This window comes from Bactrocera dorsalis, chromosome 2, assembly GCF_023373825.1.
Source record: "Bactrocera dorsalis isolate Fly_Bdor chromosome 2, ASM2337382v1, whole genome shotgun sequence".
NCBI lineage: Eukaryota > Metazoa > Arthropoda > Insecta > Diptera > Tephritidae > Bactrocera > Bactrocera dorsalis.
The window spans coordinates 104,366,339-104,386,381 of NC_064304.1; the positions used below are offsets into that span (position 1 = coordinate 104,366,339).

Below are 20,043 nucleotides of genomic sequence, written 5' to 3' on the forward strand. Positions count from 1 at the left end.
TACATATATGTATATATATTTATATACACAAATGTATATAATGATGAGCTCTTTGTCGTTTTAGAGATTATACAGAAGCACTTGACACGGTTCTGTCATGAGTTAGACAGAATTCTGTCATTACTGCAATCGAGCTTGATCAGCGGTCGTCGGTAAACTTAATTTTTTTTATAATTTCAACGGTCTGTGTACAGTTTGGCTTAGTGATGAAGATTAGTTTACCTTCAAGGACATACTCTATAATTACAATCCATGCGATTTTTAGCCTTATGAGAAGCTCATTGTGACATGATGAAATGACAAACCACACTGAACATAATGACAATATTTGACACAAATCCATACTGCAGACTCCATTACAATTTTTTAATACTTAAATACTTATGTACATATGTACATATATCAATCATAATTGCTGAAGTAAATGTATTTTGCTTTTCGCGAATAATCGTTGCCAGCAAATTCTTATGTGCTCTGCTATACTCAAAAATGTCCATGGCGTATTCTTGCCAAACCAATTGAGACATTAAGCAGCAAAAGTAAAAAAAAAAATTAAAACATGAAAATTTAAATTGAGTGTGAATGATGTTAAAATGTGCTCTTAAATAATATATTGATATGCCGCAGTTGACGAATGGTCGAGAGCACTTTGATGTATCGCTTGTCACAGTGGCATTTCGGTCTATATTGAACTACCTCACATATAGTATGCACAAATTTATGTGTTTATTATTAGACTGCTCACCCTGTCGGAAAAATTTAGTAAAAAATTTCCACTTCATAACAGGCGAAAAATCATGGAGCTTTAGTACAAAAAAGAAGAACAGGGTTAATCAGTTAAAGACGATGACTGAAATCCATAAACTGTTAGCTGATAACGTCGCAAGCTAATAATTCAAAAATTCAGTACACTTTTCTCACAACAGGCAGGTTTGATCTAACCGAATTCTACCGATTCAAATTTGTTGAACCGAGATTAGCACCGTAAATTTTTTTCGCGAAAGAGAGTTTCAATAAACGTTTTCACCTTTATCTTAAAAAATGAGGCGTACGCGATCCAAAATTCAAAGTTGTGAACAAATTTGGCACTACCCGTAATACAGAATCAATACTCTTGACACCCAAAACAGTTTAAAAAATCCTTGCTACTTTGGACTGCGAGGCAACTAAAAACTTGAGTTATCATCGTTGAAATAATTATAAAACAATACTGTTGGTATAACTCATGGATGGTTGGACCTTAAAGCATTTTGTAAAATACGTATAAGTTCCTCTATGTATAGACCCAAGACTGGTTTTCTGAAATATAATTAACACATGGCAATATAGGGTCCTGTTACAGTAGAAATGTATATTGGTTGTCATTTAATATTAGAACGAGCAATTTGAGAAGAACTTGTTTGTACTTGGTGTCTTACATTTGAATCCAATAGTAAAATCAATAAACATACGATCTAACTGAATTTCCAGCAGGGTATGCGCCTACATTTATAGATACATGATAGAACCATCTGTGAGTGCTCATTAAACAACATTGACATAAAATCGAGATCTGTCATATCTATACACGTGGCATGGATTTTGTTCCACTAATTTTACTTATTGAAATGATGTTCGTAAGATTTCTTTAGCTGTAGACTTTCTATTTTTTTCTAGATAGTGTCATGGAAAGTAAAATGCGGCGTTTGTACATAAAAGCTTAATCTAGCACGGGCTAAATCTAGGAGGATTCTGAATTGGTTACTAAATTCCACTCATGAAATATGCTCATGGCTCAGCCTATAAAAAACTATAATAATAGTACTGTTTTTCAAACTATGCTATTCAATACTAAATACTCCGAAGATATCTCATGAGCGAGTTCTTAGAAATCACAAAAAAAGACTTTTTAGTTGTATTATACCTTCTGCACAGATTTTTTTTATGAAAAATGCTTCATGAAATGCCGAAGTTGACGAAACATTAGATCATTACTTCTTCGATGTTGAGATTCAAAGAACTGAATAACATACTTCATGTTACTCAATTGATGGCAAGTTGAACAATGCACTGCGAATTCTGGTATATTGTTACATATGTAGGTTAATTGGAGACTGATCGAATATTGGCACCGACCGCATTTGGTACAACCTATTTATTATGTTGGTACCTCTACAAAACTATCCGTTTGGGTAAAGGTTTCTTCAATTGTTCAATTCTCCTTTCCTTTATTAAGTAAAGGGTTAGGTTAGTTTGAAAGGTCGATCCAAAAAGACTCTCACTTGGATATCTTAGAACGTCGGTCCGTTCTGGTACCTATAAACACCTAAAAGCGGGATTATAAGACCTTTCCAGAACGACAAAGCCATTTAAGCCTATCACAAATTTGCTGAGACGACAATAAATTAAGTAAAATTATTAATAAGTATAAATGAAGAAGAGAAAAGTTCTGCGAAAGATTTATGGTCCTTTGCGCGTTGGCCACGGCGAATATCGCATTCGATGGAACGATGAGCTGTACGAGACATACGACGACATTGACATAGTTGTCCGGATGGATGAAAAACACTCCAGCTCTGAAAGTATTCGACGCAGTACCCGCCGCGGGAAGCAGAGGAAGAGGAAGACCTCCACTCCGTTGGAAGGACCAAGTGGAGAAGGACCTGGCCTCGCTTGGAATATCCAATTGGCGCCACGTTGCGAAAAGAAGAAACGACTGGCGTGCGCCTGTTAACTCGGCTATAATTGCATAAGCGGTGTCTACGCCAATTAAGAAGCATTTTATGAAGTATTTTTCATAAATAAAGAAAAATGATAAACTCTGCAGCTGATTTTTTAGAAAATTTAGAAAATTCTACCAGAAATTAATCAGAGTAGTTAAATTAGTTGTTGAAGAGCTTGCTTTGAGCCAACCCAGTCCACATATGGGCATCCGGGCGACGCAAAAGAACTCGTCTAGTCTAAATTAACTGCCTATTATATAATTAGTAAAATAACTGTTCATAATACTAGAATTCAAATCAAAAGAACACCCGTTTTGAACGCTACGCATATATTCACATACATACCATCTAACATTATACATTATACGGCATTTATTGTGACACAAATTATTTCAGTTATTAGTCATAAAACATGCTTGTGACAATTTTGACTACAAAGCCAGTGTAAAATTAAATAAATTAATTCAAATAAAATGTTTTGGCAATTATATAATCAACAGTGTTTGTATGTATGTAATTGTGTATCTCTTTCATAATGCCGCAACTTTGTATTTGTGCCGCCGCTCGGCACGGGCATTGGTGACCAGTGGTTGTCGTTGTTCTTGGTGTTGTTGGTGAGAGTGAGGGCGGTCAAGATAAGAGATACGCGCCGGGCTTATATAATCAATTTCAATTACAATTACAATATACATTCCATTTGACATTTGCAATTCGAATTAATGTTGCTTTTTTCGGCTTTTATTTTCGTTTCAATTGTTGCAAGTCTTTTGTTTGTTTTTAATTTGTTTTTGCAAAATGTCAATAAGTTGTAGCGCGCAATATAATGTCGTTGGAAATATATATGCGACGACAAAAAAGCTTTAATTGAAGTGCACTCGCTTTTGGGCGAGCAATTAACTGGTTGCGGTTGAGCGATGCGGAATTAAAGTTTTGCGGTCGAAATGGAACCGAGGCTTAGAGTGTCAAGTGCAATGTTTAAAACATTACATTTAATACATATAAACCACACTTTATAAATGAAGTCATAAATAAATTTAAACATATACTAAATAAATTTCAATGCTGATTTTTTCTGGAAAAAATTTCGTCACATTTCGCGAAACAATTAGAAAATTCTAAAACTTCCAACTGAGAATCCATCATAGAAAGATATCATAGAGTTATGAATCATTTATTTGCGTAATATTTATGAAGGTTGGACTAAAAACTCAAAATTATTGAGACGGACATCAATTATCAACATGTCTAGACAACATTGGGCCTAAGGGCATCTATCGTATATTGGTTAGAAATATGTTTCCAACGTCTCAAAAAAGAACTTAGAAACTACAGACCGCTATAAACTGATACATACTGCGTTGTAAACTGTTCGGAGAAATCTATAACCCAACTGATCGAGCCAAAGCCTTACCTACTGCCATTTAAGATGATTACAAACTACACTAAAAGACGTGAGATAACTGTGGAGACCTGTGAGAACTGTTTACTTGAAAGCTTATGTACTTTACTTGTTAAGATGAAAATCACTTTGTATCTTGGAACCACGATTTCTGCTTAAAAGATTTTGTGAGGATAGGAGTTATCTGACCTTGTTTTTAATTAGTCTTCCGAAAACCGAAATTTGCAGGAGCGCCAGACCCCAGCACTTAGACCATCATTAGATCCTTTGTGCTCTTCATTTATAACCAAATTAAGCCTTATCAAGCTACTTCGTTGATTTGGAAGAAACAGACCTTGAAGAAGCTGAATGGTCAAGGACAGCTTATTCTGTTCCTGGCTGGCACCGCTAGGCTGGCAAACTCCTCTGCCTTTTCGTTTCCTTCCATTCTTATGTACATATAAGACTGGGAAGTGTTATTGCCACAGAGAGTCTAGTTTTAGTCTCCTTGCATAACCTAACGTGGTGAGACTTAGTGTAAGTGAAAGCCCTTTGCAAAGGGGGTTCAGCGCAAGCTCAATTTCGACGAAAAACAACGACCATCAACAGGGACTATCACATAGCATTATTTGATCGTTTGAGTAACGAATTGCCGCTATCTTATTTTTTTAACACTTTTTTACCTACCAATCGACACGAGCCCTTTTTTTGAGCTCTCTATAAATTGTTTGACCTCCACCATGAACAATTATATTTTACACTCAAATGTCCATGTTTAATTGATTTTTTTGCTGTGCCTATAGTTGTCTCTATCTCACCATAGGGCAAATGATGATATGACAACATAAGTTTTCGCACAGCTCTCATTGGTTTCTAAACAACAACTGACTTTGGAAGACCTTGACGAAATTTTCAATACAAGGATTGCCAAATGCTGAATTATAGAAGATAACCTACATATTGATCAATAATTAACACTTTTCGGAATCAGGAAAGATCGATGTTTAAAATTTCTAAGCGAGATCCACGATATTTTGAGCATGATTGAACAGACAGGCGGCATGATTGCTGGAAATTTTGTGATACCAAAGAACTCACCGGCAGAGAATAGATTAAAATGTCCAAGAAATGTTTTGGGGAAACCTATTCCCTATCATCTATCATAAGTATACTTAATATCACTGAAAACAGTATTTGAGTGGCACAAAGCACCGAAAACATGCCTCATCCGCGTCCGTCTATACACCTCTATCAAGAAAGGAGTTCAAACTTCACTGAAAGAAAACCAGATTGTACCATTTTCGGAGACAAATATTTATCGAATAGACTTCCATGCGCAAATGGACCAGTCCGGATCAAATTTGATCTCGAGTTATATTAAAAGTTGATATAATCTGCAGTTTCGATCATTCACTCTACCACTTCATATGCCGCCATTAATGAAGCAGATAGCAGATTACGTAATTTAGATAGGAATTTGAAGATAAATATGTAAAAATGTAAACGAAAATGGTTCAATTTATGTGACAGTTATACTTAAATATATCTAATAAATTATTAAAACTAATTTACAAGCGTTTGCATATATGTGAGCATTAAGTGTATACATTTAAGTGGTGTAAAACCCCCGTTGAATCAAATGGCAGCTACTGTGGGTTGGCGGAAAATTCACTGATTGATTTCATATTAATTAATTACATTGTAGACATTAAAGTACACACACAAACACACGCACACGACTGTTGCATGCATGTAGTAGGTGCATTCATTCATTTAGTTTCGCATGCATGCTTGAATCTAGCAGCTGTCGTGAATAGCTAGCGACCAACTGACCGGCGCGGCGTTTTCCGCCTGTAAATTGATATGTTTTTGCAACAAAAACAACTTACAACAACAATAATAACAATTTACAATTACAATGAGTGCAAATTGCAATTCACCATAAATTCTTTAGAAAAGTTCAACAAGCATGCACACATTCCTACGTACGCACATATATAGATATGTATGTCTATATTAAGAAATATACAGAAATGCATACATAAATATGTTTTTATATGTGTTGGCACATTCTTCTCACATTATTTTTGGCTTTCTAGTTGGCTAATAGACATAAGCGGAGAGACGTTTGTATGTACTAAATACTAGGGTGTTCGAAAATGATATTCTAAAACAAAATTTTCTGCTCTATAAAGAAGATATTTTGGATATTTGTCATAAAATCAGTGCTTTGATAGTTATACGTTGTTAAAATTATACAGCAAATGCACTGATGTTCAGTAATCCATTAACAGAGGATACGTAAGGCACCATGCCGTATGAGCAACATTAGGCATTTATATGAATGCTCAAGCATTTGATGCATAAGTTTAATTGCATATAACTATTAAAGGTATGTGTTAAAAAAAAATTAACTAGACATTTTTTATGTAAACCTTTTTATAGTATTAGAATATCCTATTTTCAAAGTTGTATGATATGTTAAACAAATAAAAAGTTTACATAGAAAAATTTGATTTTGATCTGTCAGTTTGTATGGCAGCTATGTGTTATAGTAGCTCGATCTGCATAATTTTTTCGTAGTTTGTACTGTTAGCTCATACAAAAATCCATGTCGAAATTTGTTAAGATATCTTGTCAAATAAAAAAGTTTCCCATACAAGAACTTTATTTTGAATATTCAGTTCCTATGGTGGCTATATGTTGTAATAATCCGATCACAACAATCTATTCGGATATTGTACCGTTGCTTGGACAATAATCCACGTAAAGTTTCATAAAGATATCTTTTAAAATAAAAAAGTTTTAGTACAAGGACTTGAGTTTGATCGATCAGTTTATATGGCAGCTATATGTTATAGTTGTTCAATCTGATTAATTTCTTCGAATATTCTAGCGCTATCTTGAAGAATGATTCACGTCGAATTTCGGCTGGATATTTTGTAATATAAAACAGTTTTCCGTATAAGGACTGGAGTTTGATCGGTCAGTTTGTATGCCAGCTATGTGCTATAGTTATCTGACGGCGACAATTTCGACTTATTAACTACTACTTGCGTAAGTAAGAACGTGTGCAAAGTTTCAGGTGAGCACCTCCGAAATTGAAGGTGTCTGCAGTCGGAAAACGATAATACACATTTCGTGACAAACTTAATATATGAATATTTTGTCGTTAAAACTGAAATTTCAAGGATCGCCTGCCAAACGAAATCAACTTGAGAAATAACGAGCACCCTAATGTACATATGCACATGCATCTGTACATAAAAACAACCCAACATATGTGGCAGTCAATCAAGTGCGCGCACATGTGGCACATGTTCTATGCCATTACAAACTCACACACATACATATACATACAAATTAACCAAGCGTTTGCCTTTTCAAGTTTGCGCGCCATCACTTGTTTATAAATGTGCGACTGAGTGCAATCGTCGATTGCCACTGGCCCTATTAATGCGCTCTATTGTGTGTATGCTAGTGAAACAGTTACATTCGTTTCATGTTTTTTGCTTTGTTTTGGCTTTTTCCTTCGCTTGCATTGCTTCTAATTGAATTTTTGTTAAAATTTACACAATTTCGCCGAGTCGGCTTTGCATTTAAGCGCCGGGAAGTGCGTGCCAACGCTGCTAATAATTAGTCTTCCAATTGTTCTAGCGCACACCCGGGCGTATGAGTAATATTTGCTGCATTCGCTGTGCTTCGCGTTAATTAGCTGCTGCGGGGGGTTAACTTATGTAGCATATGTATATGTATGTATGTATGCAATCCAGCTTGGTTGGTTGCTTGTTCGCGCTTGAGCGCATAGCTGAATAGAAAGCATAATAAGCTCGGCATTTAATGAAATTATTATTTATTTTCTATTTAATGAGAATTGTGAGTTTAGTAAAAACGAGTTTTGAAAATTTTACCGCATTTTATGTTATTTATGTCCACATAAGCATTTAATCGCCGTTTATGATTTATAATTAGATATCAAATAAATGTCAGCGCATTCCAGTCGACTAATTTGTTATGTGAAACTCATTGATGGCAAATTAATCATATTTTAATAGTTTATTGCGCATGTACAGGGTGTGTCGTTTTATATTTGTGCGAATATTTTAATAAATACAAGTAAAATGTTAACTACGATGGCTTCGAAGCTAAAATACCCTACAAATAAAAAAGTTTTCATATATTAACTCGATTTTGATCCTACAGTTTCTATGACGGCTATATGCTATAGTAGTCCGGTTTGGAAAATATTCTCGCGGATTATAGCCATGACTGAGATAACAAGCTGTGATAAATTTCGTGAAGATACCTTAGCAAATAACAAAGTTTTCCATACACAGACTTGAGTTTGATTAGTCAGTTTGTATGGCAGCTATATGCTATAGTAATCCGATCTAAACAATATTTGCGGAGGGTGTAGTATTAACTGAGGTAATAATATGAACCAAATTTTGTGCATATATCTTGGCAAATAAAAAAGTTTTCCATACAAACACATGAATTTGTTCGTTCAGTTTGTATGACAGCTATATCCCACATATGTATTTTCGATATTGGTGAGATCAACAAATGAACGGTTTTTTGGGGTGAAAAGAGCGTGTGCAAAATTTCAGATCGATATCTCAAAAACTCAGGTACTATTTCGCTCTTTTTATTTAACATAGTTATAATGATCCCAAAGGTGAAATATGCATCGTTTTGTTCTTAAACGTGTTGGCATTTTGAAAGTAGTTTCTTAATGCCACTCTCAAAGACGCCCACATTTCTTTTGGCAAAAAACTGAAACAGCCAATTTTCACAATACTCTCTTGGGACAAATTTTTTACCAGCAGAATCATTTGCCAAAGGCAAGCGCAGGTAGTAAACACTTGGTACCCGGCCCGAACTTTAACATGAATGCATAATAATAACATAACGAAGCTCTCGCGGCTTCTGGCGTGTATTTCTCGATGTGTGCGCTCTTACGTTACCATGATTGAACACAATTCTCCACTTTTATGCCAATGTTGGCAGTTTCTGGGCAATTTTTTCCTTTAGAAGGTCCAATTGTAGACAGTAAAGGTCCGAATCAAGAATTTGGCAGGAAGGTAGCAGCTCATAGTAGAGAATTGCCTGTCGATCACGCCAAATACATAGAGAACAGCATGAGTTAACAGCGATTCCCAAATGGAAGCATAGAAGTTCGGCTAGTGAGGTTTTACTATGTTAACTCATGTGGCATCGATCTGATTTTGGCAAAATCAATCGAAACAATGTTTACGTGATGGTCTCAAAGATTTCTAGTACTCAATCGATACTGATATTTAACATCTAGTTTTTCTACTTTTAAACGAATATACAAGGATCATTCCAAAGTAAACAGGACTTAAAAAAAACAGAACAAATGGTGTTTTCGGCAAAATCAGTTTATTTTATTCTCCTTCTGCTTCAATGCAGCTTTTTGGTCTTAAAATTTAAAGCTAGATTAGAAAAAGTCCTGTTTACTTTGGAAAGCAGCTTGTGTTCATAAGCGATATGTCCCGTACGTATTCTTGATATCGTAAGAGAACTCTAGTCTAATACATGGAAGAATTTGAAAAACATATCTTACATTTTTAAACGTGGAACATGTAGTGACTCTCCCGAAGACTAAATGAGCCTTCAGCGAGCGCTATAAAGAGGCTTCGAAGGGTTCACAATGGCAGTAATTTCAGCGGCATTTTAGTTGATTTTTAGAAGTGACAAGCCGATAGAAATAAGGGTATTTTATCTATATTATCTAAAGTAATATATGTAGTTCAGTTCATATGTAGATATTGTATATAGACTTTCTGGCACAGCCACTACAAATTAGTTCACTTGGAACCTTGCGTGACAAAACATAAGTCAATTTACCCTAAGCTTACATAATTTTTATAATTATATACATACATACATAAGTATGTACATCTATCTATATATCCATATGTATATGAAAGTTACTGTATATTGTCGTGCTTATTCCTTTTTCCCCAGTAAATTTAATGAGAATTTCGTATTTATTTCTAACTGCTAATAAATTTACTACGCTATCAGCGCATTGCCACAGCGAAAATAGAACGAGCAGCGCCTCAACATAAAAGACGCGCACCCCGATTTCCAACTCCAGCCACGACGCGCTCGTAAACGCTCGATGGCACAATTTATGCGTTAAGATGTTGCCTAGTCACAGCTAATGCGTCGCAAGATAGGTCAGGCACGTCAATGGGATCACAGTCTGAATCGCGACTAAGCTGAGTGAAAGTGCCAAGAAGCGGACCCCATCCTGCTATTTTTGCGCCGGAATGTGCACGTGAAAGTCAGCAAGCCGTGGCGTTTATGATTCCACAAAGAAATTGTAGGAGCACAAGAAAAAAGTCCGTTACTTAACGGCGCATTGGTGGGGGTCAAGTGCGCAGGCGGAGTCGATTGTGCTTGCTTGTTGATTAGTTCGAGGAAGATACTAGGTGTTACTAGCGAGCGCCTTATTTTGATGTTGTGCGAGGGGAGTGAAGAGAGTGGTGGAGGCGGAGGGTAGCGGCTAGTTGACTTTGATGGTATGATTGGCATTTGCTTTATCGATTCTTGGTATTTATAAATAATTTGCTATATTTGCCTAGAAATGCCTGTTAAGCGCGAGTGCGTGTTGTTGCAATGTGGCGTGTGTTTATTTTGACGAACACCGCTGTGCGAAAAATAGAAAATGAAAATGCGAATCATAAACCATAAGCGTTTTATTGCTTGACACTGCAGTGTTTATTTGCTTACCCTCATACAGCTGTATCTATTTGTGTGTATATATATGTTTTTATATGTATGTATGTATATGTTTTGTTTGTATGTATGCGTGTGTGTATTTATGTTTATACACATGTGCCTGTTCTAAAATTAGCCATGAAAACAGCAGCTTCTACAAATAAAACCAACAACAACATGCGCGCTCTATGATAACGGTAAGACAATGAAATGCGTGGCCCCTATAAACACACACGCACACGCATTTACATGGTATTGCAACCGTTACCGCTAAAAACAGACAAAATCACTGTCAGAAAATGCGCATCGGCTTCTCCTTTTATGCAAATGACGCTTTTGTTTTGCGTTTGTATGTGTGTTTGCGGTAAATAAAATCAAAATGTACTAAATTATACATACATATGTATGTATGTATGTATGTATTTGCGTAATTAATGAGCCTTGCGAAAACCCATTGTATCTCTGTAAAGTTTAAGCTTCACTGCCTTTCGGTTCAAGTTCAAGTCGATTTTGCTCTACTTTTTTGCATTGTATGTAAATACGAGCGTGTGTCCACATACATACATACATACATAATAAATTAATAAAGGCACTTAATAAATGCTAATATAAGTAGGTCTATAATATTGTAAACAGTTGAAGCGTAAAAGCTCTTATAGACAGCCTAGGATTTATATATGTATGTATTTATGTATTACATTTATCGGGTCTTTCAACAGGGACGCTACAAAAGTAGACCGATAGTGACAGCAATTGACGACATTATAAATATTATATACATATATGTATATGTGTATGTATTTTTTCGCAACTCTTTTTACATTTCTCTTGAGTAAGGTTTGCCATTTCATCATGGAAAGATATAAGTATGATCCGACAACGAGTTGAAATTTATGAAATTTAAGAAATCGTGCTATTAAATCAACAATTGAGCGTTTAGTGAAAAAATTTGAATCCACAGGCACGGTACGAAATGTTCCCGTACCAGTGAAACAGAGAAGTGCCCGTAGTGTCGAGAATATTGCTGCCGCTAGCGCATCAATTGATGAAGACCCAAATCAGTCTCTCACACGTCGTTCTCAAGCGTTGGGCATCTCTGTGACGCCGTTGTGGCGAATTTGGCAAAAAATATCTTGGCTTTTATCCTAACAAGATCAAATTGACGCAAGAATTAAAGCCGCTTGACCACCAGAATCGTCATTTGTTCGTGACAACTTGAAAATGATCCGGATTTTCTTTGGAAAATCATCTTCAGCGATCAGGCTTAATTTTGGCAGAATGGCTTTGTCAATTAGCAAAATATGAGTTATTCGTCAGGCCGAAGTCCACACGTATTCCATGAGTCACCATTGCATCCAGCAAAAATTACAGTTTGGTGCGGTTGATGTACCGGCAGCGTCATTGGGCCGTACTTCTTCTGTGATGGTCTAGACCGGCACGTTACTTCGAATGGGAATCGCTAGCGCTCAATGATAACCAAATACTTTTAGCCCGAATTGGATGATATGGGCTTATACAGTATGCAGTTCGAACAGTACATCGACACAAGGCACACAGCGAATGTCACAAACGATTCATTGAAAGCTATTGAAGTTTGGTGAACGTGTTATTTCACGAAATGGCTCAGCCAATTGGCCGCCTGGTTCGTGCGGTTTAGCAACGTTGGACCAATTTTTGTGGAGCTACGTCAAGTCTATGGTCTATGCCAAGAATCCAGTGATGATTGATGAACGTCGCATGATTATCGAATGTGAAATTTGCAAGAGTTTCCGCCGATTTACGCTTCAAAACCGTTGAAAATTGGATTCAACGTCTGGGTTTCTTGCAAGCGTGCCCGTGATGGCCTTATAAAAGAAATCGAGATCCAGACATAATGACATTGAAAGTTCTTTCACAGGTATTAAGAATTTCATTGATATCCCAAACCGTTTTCGTTTTATTTAAAATACTTTGTAGCGCTCTTATTGAAAAACCCGTTACTTACATATACATACTTATATATATTGACACATTTATCTATGTATAATATATAAACTCATATACAAAATAGTATATATGTATGTACATAAATATATTTTAGACTAAATAACACCTTTTTACTTACCCATAAAATGTATATTTGTATAATTTATGCATTTTTGTCTGTTAGTTTGTATGTGTGTGAGTCATTGCAACTCCATTGTCTATTTATTTACTCATACTTACTATATACATACATACATAACTGTTGATTATTGCGGCAATGTCTGATTACATTTTACCTTCACACGATCTCAAAGCAATATTACGAAAATTGCAAAGACTTAATTGCGCATAGATACCCTGCGAGAAATTCTAGCGAAGCGATAGATTTAGAGTTTACGAAATGCGTTAGATTATATTTGTTTAGATAAATAACTGCGACTGCGACTTAAGGTCTATTGTGTCCTCTTCTAAGTCACAACGACTCATTTGGGCCCACCATACTGATTAATTCCAATATATTGCTAGGTGCTATGGAGGGATGTGATCCCTATTTGGAAACCTGGATCCAAGAGTCTTTATCATGCGCTTGTATGTAGACTACTGTGCAGTCAATTAATTTCAGGCTTTATGTCACAGAATCAACATTTCGCACAAGAAGATAGGCTCATGTTATATACTTATGTATGTAAGTGCATTTTGAGCTTGCAAAGCCCAGTGTAGAAGGCGACAAGTGAGCTGAGCTTGGGAAATTGATTATATATTTAAACCTTTTAAGGTCATTAGCAACTTGGCATGGAGTATGCCTTGGAGATGTGGCCAATACCTCTCCCATCATCCTTGGGCAGGAGCTCGTTAATGGTATGATATCCTAAGATGTTGGTAGATATTGCGGAGCGGACGAGCCCGTCAGCCAGTTCATTCCCGGCTATACCTTTGTGATCAGGCACCCAGATAAGGTACACTTGACTACGATCTGATAGACTGTTCAGCCGTTCTATACACTCCTGGACCAATAGTGCTTTGAACTCGTATGCAGAGATCGCTTTTAGTACCACATGACTGTCGGTGAGTATAACTGTACATTCATTGTGACATTTGCGTTGGAGGTTTATTTCTACGCAAGGATTTTCAGCAAAGACCTCTGCTTGGAGTATACTCGAAAAACTTCCCATAGGTATGGAGAGTTTGGTGCGTGGTTCTGCGACTCCCGCAGCAATTCCCATACGACGTTTTCGAGTCGTCGGTGTAGTATTTAATTGTCCTATCCCTAAGCAGTAGCTTGAGACTGGAATCGTTCTATTCTGCCTTACTGCTGAGGGTAACCATGAACTTTTTATTGAAGTTTACACTTTTGGTAATGCTGTCCCTTAGGAGAAGAGCCAGTGGTATTTCGCCACTTAAGTCCTTCATGCGCTAGGAAGAGATTGCTGTCATTTGGATCAGTGTGTGTTTGACAACCTGACTGATTACTAGGTGAGGCGGTGTGAGATCCAGCATGACTTCAAGTGCCGCCGTCGAACATGTGCCCATGGCACCCGACACGCCGCTGCAGGCGAGCCGTTGCAGCTTCGATAGTTGAAGTCATACCGAAGTCTTGGATGCTTTCGAGGTCCAAGTCACCGCTCTATATGTGATAATCGGTCGCAGGATCAATGTGCACAGCACCCTAATAATACTTTGCTCGCAATTCCAGAATTTACCAGATAGCTGATTGCACCAAAAGTGCTCAGCAATCGGCGAAAATGCATTAAATTGCAACCGAAAAATTAAAAGCGTGAGATAGAGAAATGCCATATTTTTGGTTCATCCGTAATCGCTGGTTCTTATTGGATTCTTACTTGTTTTTTGGGAATTTCAATGGTTTTCCCTAATCATTACTTATTCACCTGTAGTTCCTATGGTTATTCGGGATTCTTTTGGTTCTAAAGTTAGCTAGACACATAATAAAAGAACGATGAATGGGTGCCACACGAGTTAACACCAAAAATCTCATGGGCCGAATTTCCATCTGCGAATCGCTGCTAAATTCAAAAACAGGACTCATTCCTGTAGCGAAAGATTACTGGCGATGAAAAGTGACTCACTTACGAAAACTTCTAGCGAAAACAGTCAGAATCAGGAATGTTTTGCTATGTGTTTGACAATTTGTGGGATTGACAATTGATCACTACTAAGAGCTACTGCCCTACGGTCTAACTTTTAATTTGGACCATCCAAAGTAAGCAATCGCTCGGAATCAGCCAGTTTTGGTTGATGTGAAGGAAATTGAGCACCATTAGGCCACACACATCGATATCTGCTCGTAGAAAACTACGTTAGTTTGGTTGAGAGATTTTTATGCATCCACCATCACAGAATCTCAAATACTTTCAGAGCTGGAGTGTTTTCATCCATTCTGACGACATGACCTAGCCAGCATAGCCGCTGCCTTGTATTGTCTCACAGCAATAAAGGGAAATAAACCTTTCTCTTGAAAACTCGTATCGCCGATTCATCAGTTGTTTTCGTGGTCCATGGCTCTGCACCATATAGCAGGACCCGTATAATGAGTGAATGTTAGAGTTTCGTCTTTGTTCGACGAGAGAGGATTTACATCTCAATTGCCTACTCAATTCGAAGTAGCACCTATTGGCAAGAGTTATTATGGATTGGATTTCGAGGCTGACGTTGACGGTGGTTTCTGTTCCAAGATAGACCAAAATATCTACGACTTGGATATTATGACTGTCAACAGTTACGTGAGAGGCAAGTCGCGAATGCGATGATGCGTTTGATAAGAGGAGATGTTTCGTCTTGTCCTCGTTCACTATTAGAATCATTTGCTTTACAGTAGCAATCTACATATAAATGAAAAAAAACGAGTATTACACGTCTCTCCTTAAAAAGAGAAACAGAATTTTTTGATATTTGCGTTATTGAACGCAGTTGTAAGTTCTTGAGTGAGAGCAAGTTTTCCACATTTTTCAACAAATAAATAACCTCGAAACGTTTTGGTCTACCATTTTGTTAGTTTCTTAAAGACTGGAATTAATTGAATAAATGAAAGAAGGAAAGGAGGAGGCTAGTAGAAATAGATTTAGTTACATACCTAAGAAAAAACAAGCAAACTGAAATACTTAAGAATTCTAAGAAAGCTCTGCTCGAAATTAATTCCATGACAGCGACCTTCAACTTGAGTCCACATAAATCCTGTACTGTAGTTATATCTATATACGTACATATGTGACTATGTACATTTGTATGTATGTATGCCAATTCATTGCCTGTCGTCTATATCATGCTCTCTTTCCTCAATTAATAACAGAAATATTCCGAATAATCCACCTATTTTTATAAATACTTGTACGTACACATTTACACTTCCTCATGCTCCACCGTTTCCGGCGCTTACTCCATGTGCGCTACGAAGAAATTACACTGCAAATTACATATTAAACCGCCAAGAAAATTGACGTCTCGAAATTGACTCATAAAAGAGATTTCATCTAATACCTGTACAATGCCAATGTTGATAGAATGCAATATAACAAACACACCCCCCGAAACCGCAGTTACTCTCACGACGGCGCGCACACACACAGCTACTTTTGAAGGCTAATTTAATGCCAGTGAATTGTGTGAAGATATTGGATTATCTCACAGCAATAAAAGGAAATAAATTGCCGTATAAATACGCTCACACACATACATATGTACATATAAATGAGTGCATTAATGCAAAGGCATTTTGCTTGTAGGTTAGTGTACTAGTAGACAACAGTCTGTGTGGCGTGGTGTTTGTGTGCGCACTTTGCACGCGAGCAAATGCAAATGGAAATGAAGTGGAGCTCGGCGGCGGTGACTTTAATAGATAATTTTCACACAATGACTGTGTGTGAATTAGTTAGGTCATTTGATGATTGCATGGCGGTGCTGTAATAGCTGGAAAAGTGATGATAATAAAGTAAATAATAAAGGCGGTATGTGGCTGTGTCACCAAGCGCGGAATCTCTGGTGACACAGATGTATCAATAAACAGAGAAATTTCTAAATTAAAGGAAATTTTCGTAAAAACTGCAAAAAATAGAGAATTGTGTAATAATACTTTTATATAGACATACATATATGCATACGTGTATGTATAAGCGGAAGACTATAAAAGAAACCCCTTCAAATTTCAAGGTTATATTTTTGAGTATTAAGGCAATCCGTCCATAAGTCTACAACAGCAGATTTCACGGAACAGTTGACTTAATGAAGATTCAACCTTTCAAAACCTTTCGAAAAAAAAAATTAGGAGGAACGATACCTCAAGAAAAGCGCAAAAAATCCAAAATAATGCGGCGTGTCAAAGAGATATAAAATAAATACACTTGACCTTCTCCATTATTCATAAAGCCTGATATATGATTATTAGTTTTAAATACACATACATAAACAAAAATGGTTAAAATGCGAATATACAGATTATATATTTATTCTTAAAAGTAATATTTATAACATACAAAACTTATATAGAAAACTAAACTAATCACTATTTAATTCTTAATCAGAGTCCTCTCCAAATAATTCAATCATTCTTTGCTTCTTGGATTTTGTTAAAGTCTCGCTCTTCTTTGACAAGTGCGATTGGGGTCGCAAGTTTTGATCTGAAGACTCCTTTTTATGCCGCTTTTCCCGGTCATTGGTGGTCACTTTTGTAGGGGTCGCAATGTCATCGCCGAATAGATCAATCAACTTATATTCTTTTCTAGGGGCTGGTGCCACCGGCTCCGCCAAACTCTCAGTCATCTCTGGCGAGTTCCGTTGAGGTTGTTGTTGGTGTAGGTTATGGTCCGTTTCCTTCTTCCTTTTAAGCGGCCGGTCATTGGCGGTCTGTTTTGGGGGTGTTGCAATATCATCGCCGAATAGATCAACCAACCTCTCTGTCAAATTCCGTTGAGGTTGAGTTTGTTGCTGTAGGTCAGAGGTTGTAGCCTTCCTTTTATGAGACCCATCTTTGGTAGTTCTCTTTGTAGGGTTTGCAGTATCATCTCCGAACATATCAATCAATGTATAACTCTTTCTTGTCGCTGGTGCTGCTGAGTCCGTTAAACTTCCGTTCTTCTTTGGCAGATCACTTTCGGGTTTTGAATTTCCATCGTTTTTCAGGTTAAGTTGGTCGCCATTGTTTCTCGAAATGTCCTTCTCTTGATTCTTAGAATCGTTTTTCGTCCAATGGTTATTGCAATGCGTCGGGTTGTTAATTGTAATGTTACTTGAGTTAGAGCTGACCAAAACACGATTAGTGTTATCACTATCATACGTGTACAAATTATTTTGATACGCAGAATCTTTCTTCGTCGAATGGCTACTGAACTGTGTTGTACTATTATCAGTTTTGTTACCGATCCTGTTAGAGCTGGCGACGTCATGTTTACTGTTAGGGCTGACACGACTTATACGTTGCTTCTTTGCTGGCGGTAAATATTCGTATTCCAAACTGTCTATCTGTTGTGGGGGACTTGAAGATGGACTCAGGCTCCCACACGAGCTGCTGTCGTTCGAATTGTGTGGTGGAGATAGGTCTTGTGGCTTATTCCGTTTGACTTGATTCTGCTCATCCTCAGTATAAAAAGGCCAATTTTCATTCACATTTTCCCACATATGCCCACGTAAGCTATATACATTGTTGCGGACTGAAGCAATATCCATGAGTATGCTTTTAATGGACGAACGGTCATCATCACGAATTCCCTCCTTTCGTAATCGTGAAAATAGCTCTACTTTGCTGAATGGTTTCAATGCCAACAAGTGAATGAGTCGTTCCCGAATATGACAGCAAGATAGTCCAGATGTGTTTGCACTATTTGAGACTTCACATGAGCTTCCAACGGTCGAATTGTCTGATGGAGTTGGGTCTCGTGGCTTATTCCGCTTGACTTGATTCTGCTCTTCCTTGGTCGAATTGTCTGATGGAGTTGGATCTTTTGGCTTATTCCGCTTGACTTGGTTCTGCTCTTCCTCAGTATAGAAGGGCCAATTTTCATTCACATAATACCACATATGCACTCGAAGGTGGTACATTTGGTTCCGGAGCTGAGCAATAGCCATGAGTATGCTATTAATGGACGAGCGCTCATGATTACGTATTCCTTCCTTTTGCAACCGTGAAGTTAGCTCCAACTTGGTGAATGGCTTCAACGCCAACAAGTGGATGAGTCGTTCGCGAATACTACAACGAGATACGTCAGTTGAATTTTGACTTTTCGAGGTGTTCTCTTTTTCATCTGTAGAACGATGTCGGTTGTCACTATAACGATCGATTTTGTGTCCAGAATAACAGTTGCTAGAAATATTTGATGCCATGATTTTTCTGTAAGAGCTTGTTTAGACTTGAAATTTACTTGTTTCTCTGCCGAATAGATTTTTGGTTTTGAACTATATTTTCACTTTCGGGGTCTATTTATACGGACATGCTTAGGTATGTTTCAAACGCATCTACCTGCGTCCAAAAAGGTATGTCTGAAGGCGTGGTCTATTTTTTCGTATAGCAGGTAGATACATGATAATGTTTTCGAGGACTTACCGTCCAGGTAGATTTAACCCAATTCACGAACAGACTTTAACAAAAGACTCAAAATCTAAAAACAAAGGGAATCCGGATTTCCTTAAATTCAACAAAGGAGAATGGAATGTGAAATGTTTTCTACGTTGATTAACTTAGATCTGATAAAAGACTGGGAAACACTTCCATTATTCAACGATTGCATTGTTAAAGTAAATCGGCATTTAAAAAGCTTTCATTTATGCTTATAGGGGACAGAGGAAGCTTAAACATATTTTTAACAAATGGGCATTTTATTTTCAAGGGATGAGCCCTTCAAAATATCATTAATATATCTTGAATGATCGGTCGGTTTGATTTCGACAGTTTTTAAACGAGCAAGGTACCTGAGACATTACTTGTACATATAAAGTTTTATTTCTATAGCCTGATTTTTCGGACTCGGACGAAATCGCCGAAAATAAGTCGCATTTGTAGGAAAAGAAAGTGCCGTTTCAGCAAGACAGTGCACAGTGTCAAAAGTTAGTGAAAACGATGGCAACCTCCAGATCTGGCCTCCAGAGACTATCTACTGTTTTCGAATCTTAAAAAATAATGGATGGAAAGAAATTTTCGTCGAATGAAGAGGTGATTTCCAAAACTGAAGCCTATTTTGAAACAAACGACAAATCGTACTGCAAAAGTGGTATCAAAAAGTTGGAGGGTCAAATGTGTTTTCCTAT

At 37.1% G+C, this 20,043-nt stretch overlaps 1 protein-coding gene across 1 annotated transcript; it reads right to left on the bottom strand.

Moving 5' to 3' along the window:
• Positions 1-17,319: 17,319 nt before the first annotated feature.
• Positions 17,320-19,122, bottom strand: LOC125776177 (RNA polymerase II elongation factor Ell-like). Its single transcript, XM_049447081.1, has one exon. It carries the CDS (start codon positions 19,120-19,122, stop codon positions 17,320-17,322), a length of 1,803 nt encoding a protein of 600 aa, XP_049303038.1.
• Between the last annotated feature and the right edge of the window lie 921 nt (positions 19,123-20,043).